This window comes from Anabrus simplex, chromosome 8 (assembly GCF_040414725.1).
Source record: "Anabrus simplex isolate iqAnaSimp1 chromosome 8, ASM4041472v1, whole genome shotgun sequence".
NCBI lineage: Eukaryota > Metazoa > Arthropoda > Insecta > Orthoptera > Tettigoniidae > Anabrus > Anabrus simplex.
In genome coordinates, this window is record NC_090272.1 from 145,272,204 (window position 1) to 145,287,837 (window position 15,634).

Genomic DNA, 15,634 nt, shown 5'->3' on the forward strand with positions numbered 1-15,634 from the left:
ATAAATCAAACATGCAAAATAGCCCTATAGCAACATCTGATGCCAGAAAACAGATTTAAGATTAATGCCTCCTATGAAATCATCAAATCATATAAACAGTGACTTGGGACTTGCTATGAGAGCTTCCTTTAATTCTAAAATAACCCTACTTATCATGCACTGCTTTCCAAAATATATGTACTTTCATATGTTTTCAAAGAATATGAATTTAATGAACCCAAAATTAAATTATAAATACAATAAACCATGGTTCATGAACGATGGGCAACAGCTGAGTAGCTGAGAAAGTGGTCCTGAAAGCCGGGATACCAGTTGCTATGGAACGGGAGAGGGCATCTCGGGACATATTCTGAATCATGGCTCTCCTTGTGCTGAAGCGGCTAGGACTATACAATCAACAGATGGTCCCTAACCTGTTAGAGAGTCCTCACTTGGACGATGTGTAAGTAAGGGTAGCATCCTGCTTCACAGAATTTTTCCGAACACGCTCAGAACGTTTTAAGCAAGCCTCGGACATATGGGAGTTAATGTATCCACAAGGACGCACACGAAATGCTGTCAGTTGGTACAGTTATTTATTCACATCTATTTACAAATTAAATGCACATAACCTTAATCACTGTACCCCCCCAAAAAAAAAAAACTTCACTTCACAAATCACCATTTTGACAATTGCCTATCACTGCACATGGAGATTACAACCTTGAAACACAGTTCAAACAGATGACTACTGACTGCCTACATCGGCATGTCAGTTAACCACAACACGTGTTCACCAGTGAAACTCCTACTAAACAGTAACACATCGTTACCATCAAGACCACCTCCTTATATATGTCTTCCAAAAATCTTACAATAATATCTGGAATTTGTTTTATGACAATTGTCCTCTATAGAATTTATGACTTCATGAAATTTTCTCTTAATTTTTCTAATGTTTTCAGTGAATTTCTTCCTAACATTTTTGAAATTGACAGCATCACCAGTTTTATTGGTTTGAAATTTTAATGATGCCTGGTGTCTCTCTTCATGAAATTCATTACATTCTGATGTCCACCAAGCATTTTTCTTTTTTGGATTTAATGGAACTAAATTTTCAAGTTTTTTTTTTTTTTAAATTGGTACAAATTCTTCCAAATCATCTGTCAGTTTCATGGTTTGTGTAACTTTCTCATACCTTTTATTATTTATGAACTGGTGTGGATCTACAATATATATCCTTCTTCTGTGTCATCACTTCCTCCTGTTCGTTTTGGGGTATTACAGTAAGTAATTCAAGTCCTCATTCTTCAGACATAAACTTAGGAATACAACAGCAAATACAAGAAATATGATGGCAAACGTTCCCTTTGCTTAAACATTAATTTTGTACTTTTCGCTGACTACTCTTACACCAGCAAATTATCAGAAATAAAACCAAGTTATAAAGACTTAATTTTTAAAACATATTTAGACTGGTGCTTCCACGGCCCGTAATTGTGGACATAATGAGCTTTTTTACTTTAGCCGTATCAAGAACACAAGGTAAAACTCTTTACGTCTAAGACACGGAGCAAAGTTCTTTACGAAACAAAAGTTTTCGCCTTGTTTTCTTGAATCAAAGTTTATAATTTTCATGTTCCGTATTGGTGACAGTATAATTATTGTAGATAAATGAGGTAATCCACCTAATCAATACAACATAAAATTAGTACTTCAGTTTATTTTAATCATGGTACTAGTTTCGGCCTGTTTATATTAGGCCATTGTCAGCCATAAGGTCTTAAAACGCTTAATAAGACGAATTGGCCATACATATAACAAAAATATATATATTTTTTAGGAAGAGTTAGGGGATTGGGGACGTCTAGATGCTGAAAAGAAGATGTGTTGGGGGGAGGGGGAGTTTTGAAGTAAAAGGAGGAGAGTGGAGATGAGAGAGCAAATGTAAACAACATGAGCAGGGCCCATATTCCAAAGCGTGCACGTAACCCCTGTCCGTCCTACGCCAAAATATCTCAGAACATTTTTCGTTGCAAATTTTGTCAACTTACCATATTTCTAGGTGTTATTCCCCACACCCCCAAAAAAAATTACGCATTAAAAAGTTTTTTTTTTTAAATTTGCTATTTTTGGGACTTTTTTCAAAAATTTCAGGGGGTTGCAGGAGGAATTTTTGGTGGAAAGTTAAAAATTAAGATTCAGCAACCCAAAAAACATCATCAAAGTAAGAAAATTTGCAGAACTACCACAAACGTTTCTGGGTAAAATCCCCTACTGCCTGTCAAGAATGCTTGTAACTTTACAAATTTAAATATTTTTCTTGACATAACACTAACTGCATGACAGCATTTCCTAATCAAACAAATCCTGCCATTTTATTGAGAGTCAAGATGAGGAATTGGATGTACTCCAAATAAAACTTCCTGTCCTGTACTTCAAAGTGATCACACAACAAAATACATAATAGGGAACATGCATGATCCGGGGTTTTAATTAAAAATATGCTAATCTGATTCAAAATTGCATGCAGAATTCAAAAATGTGAACAGAATGTACAAATAATAACTCCAAACATGATAAAAATCTACGAAAATGTCACGTCACGCAAGTACGCGATCTCATTGGCCTGACGTCATCGTACAGGTTGACTGAATTAGCAAACGAAATAACACATAGTGTGCTGTGAGAAGCAGGATACACTTCGCGTATTTCTACTTTACGTTAGTGTCTAGTATGGTTAAATTCGAGGTCTATACATTGGATAATAATCTGAGTGGTATATTTTAGACTTAAAATGAATCCTGCGCAGACAGTGAGGCAGAAAACTTATAAATGGTGTAGAGTTCCGATGTGCAATAGCACATCGCATACCATACCAAACAAATTATTTATAAACGTTCCAAAGACGCTAAAACTAGGGAGAAATGAATTTTGGTGAGCTGGAGAAATGCTGGTGATATATCGGAAAAGTCTACAGTTTATTTTTTGAAGATTTTAACGTAAGATGAATTTGTTTGAATTTTCAAATCACTTTTCCATGTCAGCTATTCTAGTGGTAAAACTTTAAATTTTAATATATGATGCTTTATTTAAATGCTTCAATTACATCTTGGAATATGAAAGTAATAAACAGTGCATTAAATAATGCTGATTATTAAAGTATTCTCCAAACCTAACCTATGTTTTGGGTGATCCATGTCAAGATAATAAATCAAAGGGGTTATGAACCATTTTGACAGCTCTAATTCTACCAATATACCTTGGCATGGGACAGCTATGTATGTCTTTATTGAAGAGCTTAATTGGTAAAGAAATTTAGGCTATATCTAAATACTCTATAATGTAACAAAGAATAGGCGTGTACATCATGAAAGGAAACAACGTGAATTTAACAAATGTATAACTCTACACAAAACCAATGCTTGTTTGTTGGGGTCTTATAAGTTAACAATGCTCAATTATAATAATTATCATAATATTAATGAAATAAATAACATAAGTGCACACAGGTGAAAATAGTGATGTAGGTGTTTAAAATATTATCCAACTTAGCCTAAGTTTTAGGTTATACAAGCCAAGTCAATAAACCAAAGGGTAAAAATACCACGCGAGTTGGCCGTGCGGTTAGGAGCGTGCAGCTGTGAGCTCGCATCCGGGAGATAGTGGGTTTTGAACCCCACTGCCGGCAGCCCTGAAGATGGTTTTCCGTGGTTTCCCATTTTCACACCAGGCAAATGCCGAGGCTGTACCTAAGGCCATGGCCGCTTTGTTCCCATTCCTAGGCCTTTCCTGTCCCATCGTCGCCATAAGACCTGTATGTGACGGTGTGACGTAAGGCAAAGAAAAAAAAGTCACAGCACCCAAAGACATTCCTGTATTGAGCGACTAAAATGTCACCAGGACACTTTTCTTTCCTGATATGCTCAGCTTGTTAAAAGCCAAATGTAATTAATGTTATTGGCTTCACGCCCCGCTAACTACTTCTACGATTTTCGGAGACGCCGATGTGCAGGAATTTAGTCCTGCAGGAGTTATTTTACGTGCCAGTAAATCTACCGACACGAGGCTGACGTATTTGAGCACCGTCAACTACCACCAGACTGAATCAGGATCGAACCTGCCAAGTTGGGGTCAGAAGGCCAGCACCTCAACAGTCTGAACCACTCAGCCCGACTTGTGAAAACTAGATGAAGTCATATTTATCTTTATCATGTTTAACTTTTTCCCTCCACAAAGATATTTAATTCTCTTTCATGGGCCCCGGAAGTGGGTAGGCCAGTTGTCCCAACCATAAATATATATTTTTTTGGGAATGATAGATTATAGCCCTATAGTACTATGATCTTTCTTTCCTTCTTTCTTTCTTTCTTAATCAGTTTATCCTTCAGGGTTGGTTTTCTCTCGGACTCAGCGAGGGATTTCACCTCTACCACTTCAAGGGCAGTGTCCTGGAACGTGAGACTTTGAGTATGGTGATGAAACTGGTGAGGAGGGCCATTACCTCGCCCAGGCGGCCTCACCTGTTATGCTCAACAGGGGCCTTGTTGGAGGATGGGAGGATCGGAAGGGATAGACAAGGAAGAGGGAAGGAAACGGCCGTGGCCTTAGGTGCCTGGAGGAGAAGTAGGAAAATACGAAAAACCACTTCGAGGATGGCTGAGGTGAGATTCGAAACCCTTCTACTCAGTTGACCTCCCGAGGCTGAGTAGACCCCGTTCCAGCCCTCGTACTATTTGTTTTCAACTTTCATGGCAGAGCCGGGAATCGAAACCGGGCCTCCGGGAGTGGCACACATTAACCACTACACCACTACACCACAGAAGCGGACTAGTACTATAATGCTACCTATATGTTTATGTTAGTGCTGAAACCCGCTTTCTTACTTTACTAATGCTGAAAGCCCGAAAATGTAATCTTATTCTTTAATAGGGGAATCAGTCTAGAAGGAAATGTTGAAAGTGATGTGATATCTATCCAGGTTCGTTGTTATCCTAATACTATGGGTTACAGTACATTGCACGTATATAAAAGACGCCACTTACAAACTTGCTTGTTATACGCGAATTTCTGCGGCCACAAAAGTCACTATTTTTCAAGAATGATGACATTTACACATGATAGATTGTCTGATTGTGCTGTTTTGAACCTTTCTTCTGTCATTTTGAAGTTATTCGCGATCATGAATAATAAACAATCGGCTTTTAGCAACGGCTGATGCACAACGGCTGGTAGAGCTCCATGCGGAACTGGATCGTGACGTCACAGCGCACCGCTTACGTCAGAGGCCGTTTCACTCGCCTTGCGGAAAGGCACTATTAAATATTTTTTTAATGGTAGAAAACAAGGCAACATACCACAATGTAATACGTTTACGTACTATTTCATTGGTGTACTTTTCAAAAAAAATATTTTTGAAAATGATGCATGTTCCCAATTGTAGCCAATGCCATATTTGTGGGTTTATTATAGCTCATCATGCTGAAAATAGTATCAAACGCAGTATAATGGAAAATGCAGAACTAAAAGAAATACTGTCACAAAAACGGAAACAGAGAATCAAGGGAAGTAGAAATTTTATTTATTTTTTTTGCTAGTTGATTTACGTTGCACCGACACAGATAGGTCTTATGGCGACGATGGGACAGGGAAGGGCTAGGAGTGGAAAGGAAGTGACCGTGGCCTTAATTAAGGTACAGCCCCAGCATTTGCCTGGTGTGAAAATGGGAAACCACAGAAAACCATCTTCAGGGCTGCCGAAGTAGAAAGTAAAAAATGTGGAAAACAAAGGAAATGTTTCAACGTAATAATCTTTTAAACTGTTCAATTAAAAAACACAATCATCATTATGGACTATTAAATTGTAGTATCTTAAAATCTTCACAAAAGGTATCAACCTACCAGAAGGCCGTCACTGTTACGGAAAGCCATTTTCACATAACCAAACGCTCCCTTTCCTATTTGCTGCAATGTTGTGTAGAGTTCACTATATTCTCCACAGGTCTGGTCATCTTCACACTGGCTCAGCACTGAGACAGAGCCAGATCTGTTACCTCCTTGAGGAACGTTGCTTTGTGCACAAGATCGAATAGCCTGCAAAGATTAATCTGGATATGTAAGTAATGTTTTGAAAGAGCTACAATGATTAAATAGCCTGCAAAGATTAATCTGGAAATATAAGTAATTTTTTAAAAGAGCTACAAAGATCATTGGGAAAGATACCTTTCCTCCTTTACTGTAACTTTACAGAAAATTTGTGACAATAGGAATATCGAAGTGCAGTAGTAAGAAATGATTTCAATCTTATTTAGTAAACTCTGATTACATAGTGGAATACATAAATCACAAGAAATTATACAATTACAAGATTCCACCTTAGTCAATACGCTGCATGCCTTAAAGAAACTTCAAAAACTAATACATTAAAAGGTATATGTTTTGACCCTGTTGGGCCTTCTTCAGCCTTAAAAACAAATTACAACAATGAAAACAACCATTTGACTTTAATATTAAAACATAACACTCCCTCTTTTCTTATTCCTCAAGCGATCATTCCTTAATGATATTTCTCACTTTTTATTACCATCTTCACAATTTTCTTGCTGATATGAACTAATGACCATGAGGTTTTAGACCTTAAGACAATTATGACAAAAACTATCGCCGCTTAACTCAATTGAATAATATTTCCATGTTAGCAATACTCGGCGTAAAAATGTGCGGGCAAAACCACCAAAAAATTGAATTCACTGGTTTTTTTTTTTTGCAAGAAATCAATAACAGCAACTACCCATCTGTAGATGGTGATGGATCAAATGTTATTGATCTACTAGCCAGAATATTAGCACATGATTATATCGTGATTGAAATTTATAGCAAAATTTTCACTTCTGCGGATGATGTCATCATTTTCTCGAAAGTTGTGTTTCTTATTTAATTTGAAAGCCATGGGACTTATAACATGTTGTTCAAAACCAAACATTAGCATCAAAATACTAATACTGAAGATGAAAGCTAGCTATTTCAATATCCTACATAATTCTTAAATTCTTTGGAATTATTGGTTTACCTCCACATATTCTTATTCTAAAAATTGGAGCCATAGTTATGCTCCTTAGAAACCTGAATGTTTCCCAACAGCTCCTAAACGGTACCAGGTTAAGGCCCAATTTTACGAAGTATGTACAGAAATTGTTCAGATTTGGAATTAATAAGTGGAGATACAGCTGGACAGAAAGCTCTAATCCCTCGAATTGACTTAACAGTAACCAATAAAACACTACCATTTTCTTTCAGGAGGCATCAATTTCCACTTTGCTTGGCATTTTGAATCACAATCAATAAACCTCAAGGGACATGGTCTGTATTTACCCCAGCCAGTTTTCAGCCATGGCCAGTTAAATGTTGCAATATCAAGAGAGCGGTATTTTAAAGTTGCAAGAGTACCAAAAGGCAAGTGTACAAGGAATGCAACAAGCAAGTGGCTGCTGGTTGGGTCACGTAGCTATCAGCTTGCATTCAGGAGATAGCAGGTTCGAACTCCACTGTCGGCAACCCTGAAGATTGTTTTCCGTGGTTTCCCGTTATCACACGAGGCAAATGCCTTGGGCTGTACCTTAATTAAGGCCATGGTTGTTTCCTTCCAACTTATAGCCATTTCCTATCCCATCGTCGCCCTAAGACCTATCTGTGTCAGTGCGATTTATAGAATATTGTACGGAATAAAGTACAAGGAATGCCGTATATAAGGAAATCCTTCAGTAAATATTTACCCCATTGACTGTCATGTCTTGACAGGTTTAATCTAGTTCTATATAACTTTAGTTATATAGTATTTATTGATAGAACGACTAATGATATAGACATTTGAGAATTAATTTTTAAGCCTTCCCCTAAATTACCATTTCACTCAGCGGGAATAAAAATTATTTATAGCCTACATTGTAGTGCTTCATTCGCTGACTTTAGATACTGATTTTCATTAAAACCTCTTCAGCTACTTTCTTTTGATACGCGTACATACATACATACACACATAATACAAGATTACGGAAAATTAGAACTTGCATTTCCTTGTTACTGTGGGCATGACTGATTCAGAAATACAATTCTTTTAAAATTCTCAGCAATATACAGACAAAATTCTTGTTTTATACATTAGACTTTTGTTCCTTTTTCTTCGACTGGCCATTTATCTTTTAAATCCAAATTTTATCTTAGTATAGTAAGAAACTTACTTTTTAATACAGGAGCAACACTTGCTTAATATTTTTACTCTACTTTACAATATTGCTGCACTCACAGTTCAATTTTCAGACCATCCCCCCTCATGAACATCTTAAATTTTTCTAACATTAAATAGCAACATTTGTTATTGGGGGGAACCTATTTCTTGGTTTGCTTCGAAACATGACTGTGTACATGTACTTTGATGGAGCCTTGAATGGCAATTGTGGCCCATGTTTTAATACAAAAAATACTGTATATGATAAGTTTGGTGATATAACTGAAGATGGAGAATAAATTTTCTACTCTCTCAAATAATGACAGAATTGGTTAAAGAAAGAGAAGGACCAAACACGGTAGGACAACGAAAGACCATTTAAAGGCTTACAAAGCTTATACAGAGAGTATAATTCAACACTTCGTACTTTTGCAAATAGGTCGCGGGAATCCTCAAACAAGAGCCATATGGCTTGTCAGGCTTGGCGTGATGAAAAGTCTTGACAACTGACATAGCAGTTTGCTAATAACTCTGAAGTTTTATGGTGTGTTGTGAGGTTATTGTCGCAATGGTCAAGTACTCTACAGCGCATAGAATATTATGGCAGAGTTTTATTTGCACAAGAAGGAGAAACCAGTTGAATGATGCTTTCAAAAATTCTGTAGACAGTTTCCTGGTTCTACAGTGCCATAGTACCATCAAAACATTACGTGAAACAACTTGTTTAAAACTGGCATAGTAATGGTTTCGTATCTAATAAGGAAAAAAAAAACCTGTGAAGCAGAATAGCTTTCACACCGGAGTGATAGAAGATATACAGGCAAGACTGAAAGTCAGTCCATACAAGTCACTTCGGAGAGTAGCTCAGGAAACTGGCATTTTCCCCATTCAACGGAACGTAATGACACAAAATTATTTCATTTAATCTCACCGGACTCATTCAAGCCATAATATATGGCCAACAGATTTCACTGCAAGTAAGATTTTGCAATTGGCTAATGAATAGTGTTTGGCCCTGCTGTCTAGGGATAGCGTGCCTGCCTTTCACCCAGAGGCACCGGGTTCGATTCCCGGCTGGCTCAGGGATTTTTAACTGGTCCTGAGAGTTGGTTCAAAGTCCACTCAACCTACACGATTACAACTGAAGAGCTATGTGACTGTGAGATGGCGATCCCGATCAAGGAAGCCAAGAACAACGACAGAGACAATTTGTCGCACTGATCACGCATCACCTTGTAATCTGCAGGCCTTCGAGCTGAGCACCGGTCGCTTGGTACGCCAAAGTCCATCAGGGCTGTGGAGCCACTGGGTTTTGCTTAATGAATACTGCCAAGAATGGTATAGAGAATGCAAACTTTATTTTTATAAGTGATGAAGCATTGCTTCATTTGAGTGGATATGTCAATTCACAGAATAATAGGATCTGGGATACAGAGAACCAGCACGTTTTACAGCTGACATCTCTGCACAAAGTGAAGGTGGGTGTATGGTGCGCTCTTAGTGCCCGACGAATGATCGGTCCAGATATTTTTCCAGGACACGTTTACTTCCAACCATTATATTCATATTCTCAAACCATTTCTTGCTGAACTGACCGAAGAAGAAAGAAAGGTATGTCAATTTCCAGCAGATGGTGTAATGGCCCTTACGGTGCATAGCTCTATGCAACAGTTGCAGAAAGTGTTTGATAATGATCAGATTATCAGTAAAGCCCTATGGCCCCCTAGTTTGTCTGATTTAAGCATATGCAACTTTTCTTCTTCTCAATTTGCTTGGCGCCGTACCGACACAGATCTTATGGCAATGAAAATGAAATGGCGTACGGCTTTTAGTGCCGGGAGTGTCCGAGGACAAGTTCGGCTTGCCAGATGCAGGTCTTGCGATCTGACGGCCGTAGGCGACCTGCGCGTCGTGATGAGGATGAAATGATGATGAAGACGACACGTACACCCAGCCCCTGTGCCAGCGAAATTAACCAATTAAGGTTACAATTCCCGACCCTACCAGGAATCGAACCCGGGACCCCTGTGACCAAAGGCCAGCACGCTAACCATTTAGCCATGGAGCCGGACAATGGCAATGATGGAATAAGAAAGGCCTAGGAGTGGAAAGGAAGCGGCTATGGCCTTAATGAAGGTACAGCCCCAGCATTTGCCTGATGTGAAAATGGGAAACCACGGAAAACCATCTTCAGGGCTGCCGACAGTGGGGTTCGAATCCACTATCTCCCAGATGCAAGCTCACAGCTGCCCCCCCGCACCTGCACGACCAACTCACCCGGTGTATGCAACTTTTATCTATGGGAAAATCTCAGAAGAAAATTTTGGATGTGTGAGAAAGAAGAGTTATTATACGATGACTTTTTCTTGGCAAGGGGATTGTTTTACCCTGAGTAAAGTCCTGAGGAGTTATTCCTTCCTCACAGCATTTTATAATTTAAAACAAGTTTTTCTTCATTTTTCTCTTCCAATCCATATAACCAGTTCCATGGGTATGTTGTCCATACCAGTTGCCTTCTTGTCATGAATATTTCATAACAATGCTTTAAGCTCAGCCCATAATATGGACAGACCATCTCATCTAAATAGGCCTGGAAGTTGTCTATTGCTTCTCTGTATATTCTTTCCAATGTTTAGCAAACTCCAACTTATCAAACTGGAGTTTACCATTTTAATCCTTAACTACAGTACTTCTAGTTCTTCAGCTGTATTGCAGTTATCTTGTCTTGTTACGTGCCTTATCCATCTTTTCGTTTATCACATCTATCTAAATCTCTTCACTTGTATCTCATCCACTTATCTTTCCATGTCGACATTTCAATATAATCTGGTTCTTAATTACCTTATATTCTCTCGCGTTCCCTTCTTTCTTCAGTTTGTTCCTTTGCTGTATGAGGTCAATCATTTCCTGTAATATCCATGGCTTTCTTGGTTCCGATTTCCACTTCTACACCTGTTTTGCCGATTCTGCTATTTTTGCTATTTCAACCGTTAGATCTTCCCACTCTAATTTATCGTCATGCGTTCTATCAGTTTATTCCTTGAATTGTTCCATTACTTACCTTTCCTTCAATTCTTCTAAAACCACTTTGGCCAATTTGTTTTCTGTAGCTTTTAAAATCCAAAAACGCACTTCGCCATAACCAGCGTGTGGTCCCAGCCTATATCCATATGCACTTAACTGTGACTTGGCTTGATCTGATTACAGTACCTTTGCTTTGTAAGTATGCAGTGGGAAATCTCTGGTAATGTGTCCACCTTGTCAATACTGTAAAATTATTGACAAGGTGGACACATTACCAGTGATTTCTCAGCGTTGTTAACCCCTCAGCGTCGCAGCCGTTTAAAGAGCTTCCTATCCAGCGGCCGGATGAGATTTCAACTACGCGCGACTGAAATACATTGATTCACTTAAAGCGTTACTACTAGTATAAGAGTGGCCCGATATTCACGAAATTTGGAATTCCTTATGGTAGAACTATGTACATGAAGATAATTACATAATTGTTTCACATTTCCTTAGTAATTTAGTTCCGTGTGATGGAGTTCGAAGCACTCTTCGAGACAGAGACCCAAGGCACACTCCTGGCAGCAGTACACCGATGTCTTCTTTTCACCGTGTTTTGAACACGCGATACAACGTCTCTGAGGTTTGGATTTCTCACTCTTGGGTGCTAATTTCCTGATAAAACGTATTTCCTGCAACCTTGGAACTGTATTACCTGATGCGCGCCGGCCTTGAATATTTCGTTTCCCATCCGAGAAGCGTATTTTGTACTACGTAAACAAACCCTCCATCAGCTGAAACTGATAAGATAACTGCTCAATGTTTGTCCCTGTGACTTGTCTAAATATTATTGGAGAATCTAGGAATCATTATTCACTCTTGAAAGCTTCCCTTTGACCTGTATGCGTATCTATAGCCTCCTACACGAAATTTCCAAGTACTGGTTCTTCCTCATCGTCACTCTCATCATTTACCACTGATACATCATCTATTTCATTATCACTACTGCTAATACTGCCACTACTACTTCCGACTAAACTTTCATTTGAATTATACAATATTTCAAGCACGCTACACTCAGTAGGAGCTAGCCATTGAGCGCGGTGCGTCACACAAGCTGATGAAGCTGCAGCGGGACCGAAAGCGGCAGGACGAAACTGAATGAGGGGAATAACATTTATGACGAATCCAAACAACTCGATACATATTTCAGATTAAAAGGTCGATACATCGTCTTTCAAACGAGATATATACCATGCACAACTGCTTCTCGTGTCGTACGACAGAAAGCAGCACTAACTGATGCCTATACAGAGTACTCGTAGAGAGTTACGAAATGACTACAAGCTGAGAAATAAAGACAAATATAATAAATAAACCGCACTCTTAATACAAAATTAGAGCAAAGAACATCACACGAAAAGACAAACTTCTCAGATCATCATTTCTTTATTTTATTCTGTGGGAAAGAATGAAGCAAACGGACTATTAAAAAGGCAGGGATTGGTACTCAGACATAATTGACATATACTTATCCTTGCAAAAGCAGCTACACTTTAACGATTTTCAATACTTATTTAGAACACTGATAAACCCGAAAATGTCTTCTTGGAAACAAAACAATTTGCATATCCATAACACCAAAACTCTTCGCGCTATAGCCGTAAATGCGAAACCATGTATGGGTCTATACCACGTATAGAGGTCGGCGGCTACGGAAGAAAAGGGGGTCTATACCACGTATAGAGGTCGGCGCTGAGGGGTTAATAGATCAAAGTCAATACAGACCAAAATAAACTATAATGGTTAAAATAACAAATTCGTAAGTATGCAGTCAATTTTATGATAGCTGACATCCTGGTTCTTTCCAAGTGCATTTTCACCTTAGTGGTACTTTGAAGAAGGTGTTTGTTACAACCATCTCATTCTCAATGCAGAGCCCACCTGGAGGTCATGATTGTTCAGGCACCAAGTCTATATGGTCTGACAATGTGGTTAGCCAGTTCAAATATGGTTGGTTAAAAAAAATTTCACCATCAGAATCTTGCCCGGCAAGTTAGGAGAGGTGCTATACAATTTCTAATCACTCGATTGTGTAACAAAAGCCTGGATACCATTCCAAACCTTTCTGAAATGTTCATATCGAGTGAGGGCATACGATGCTGTTAATGGTGATTTGTCCATCGGATGGAGACATTAAGCCTTGAGCAGGATCCTTGGTGCTATTTGACGGGAGTAGCCTCTGTGCAGGCACCGAGTTTCACCCTCTCTCTTCCTACTATCATGTATTGTGTTATTCATTTAATCCCAATAATTCCTCTGACAACATTGCCGGCAGAAAGGACATCGGGTCGTAAAAACTCGCTTCAAAGATTCATCTCACTTCATACCTGACCCCATAGAGCAACAGAACAAGAACTGGACATACATACATCTCATGCTCAATGACAACTCCTATAGTCTGTCACCTCTTTGATTCCTTGCACCCAAACCAAATTTTCCCTCATATTCTGGATGCTTCTGAGAATCCACCAATGAACTGAAATCTTTCATGAGATATGTCAATTGCTATTCACGAACTCCATCAGATCCACGAGCTGCTTCACATTAATCATCATCCCTGTTGAATGTTTGCATATGGACTTGAATGATGGACTCGAGTCGTCATCACACAAAACTTCTGGTCACCTGAAAGGATGTACCCAACACATTCAGAATCGGCACCTGGAATGTAAGAACTGTATTGAAACCTGCGAAGCTAGAAGTAAAGAGAGCAATGATGGAATCTGGCATTATTTTAGGTGTAAGCGAAAGCAGGTGAATAACAAAAGGAGATTTTTGGCTGGACGGCATCAAAGTAATACACAGTGATCTGGAACAATCAGGGATGGATCCCAGTGTAAATTAAAAACCAAAACAAATAATCAACATTTTTGATGAAGACATACAGTCCAAGGACAAGTGAACAAATTAGCATATTACTCAGAGAGAGATCATTATGAAAGTGACAAACGGAGAGATTATCACAAAGATGAAAATGAAGTTTCAGAAGCCTGATAAAATTATTATCTACAATCAAAATTACCACAACAGATCATAAAAATATGGCAGCCAGAAGGGAAAGTAAGTACTGCACTAGTAAACAAGTCCCTCTTCTCTGGCATGCTAAGACTGTACCTATGTACAAATTTCTGAAGACTTCACGAATGGTATTTCTAATTTATCTTGCGACAGAAACAATTTCAAGTCTTTCAAATAGCAAGTAACAGATGAAATAACAACAAATGATAAAATGTCCCCTCTAGGTCAGAGCCCTTGGTAGCAGTGCTGCATTTAACTCAATTCATAAATCTTACTGGAACACCTAGGTCAGAACCCTTGGTGGCAGCGCTGCATTTAACTGAATTCATAAATCTTACTGGAATACAACATCAATACTGAAAATTGACAAGTCGGCCAATGGTATGTCGAGAAAAAGATTTTCACTACTTTAAATAGTGTTATGTTTTAACTCCAAACGAGGTAGTACAATAAGCCTATTGAATGCCGAGCATCCGGAGCAATAGTGACGGGATTTTGTTATCGGGAAAAAGAAAAAGAACGCATACTTCATTATTTTAAACAGCAATAAGATGGACATTACGTCCATTAATTGGCTGGAAAGCTACACAGTCAACCTCTGGCAAAGCCATACATGCTAAAGGAAAGCTTAAAGACATACTAACACTTATGGCATATCATTTTTCATGTATCTGAGATGAGTAGGTCACAGATGCTCTACTAATCATGCAACACCAACCTACAAGATGGAAAATCGTGACTTGTAGAGGCAGAACCACCCCTTACTCACAAATGTTTTCAAAAAACAAACCAAGATGAAATGAAAATACAGGAACGTTGACGACCAGATAAAAACTCTCCCCACTGTTTAAAAAAAAGCTTCGTAAAATGATGAATGTTATTTACAATTAATCTAATACTGTTGTATAAAATCTCACTGCACTCACCTGTCCAAGAGAGTTGTCTACTGTGCTATTGAAACTTGAAGTCAAAGTCAGATTTCCAGCACAATTTCTTCCACCTTCTCCAAGTTCCTCCGGATCTCGTGAAACCCAAACACAGTACACAGTGCGTCCACTAGACAAAATTATACCTCGAACACGGTATAAAACATCTGGAAAAAATACGGGTCATGTTAGTAATATGATTACTAGCCCTGACAGAGCTGCCTAACCAAAAAGATTTGCTGCATATTCAAAGTCAATGAAGATCTACTACACAAGTGTAAGAAAATATTCAAGAGAGAGAAAGAGAGAAAGAAAGAAAGAAAGACAAAATGACTGAATGAAAGAAAGGCATATACCAATTATAGTGATAGAAATAAACTGTATTTTCTTAGGTTGGTTATCTGAACGAACTGAAAAA

At 38.5% G+C, this 15,634-nt stretch overlaps 1 protein-coding gene across 1 annotated transcript in view; it reads right to left on the reverse strand.

Annotated features, from left to right (window-relative positions):
- Pask (PAS kinase) overlaps positions 1 to 15,634 on the reverse strand; it is a 453,665-nt gene that overhangs the window by 168,722 nt on the left and 269,309 nt on the right. Inside the window, exons 13-14 of the mRNA XM_068229079.1 lie at positions 15,217 to 15,383; positions 5,881 to 6,072 (exon numbers count right to left, since the gene is read on the reverse strand). Coding sequence (XP_068085180.1) covers positions 5,881 to 6,072; positions 15,217 to 15,383 — 359 coding nt within the window. The remainder of the gene's footprint in view (positions 1 to 5,880; positions 6,073 to 15,216; positions 15,384 to 15,634) is intronic.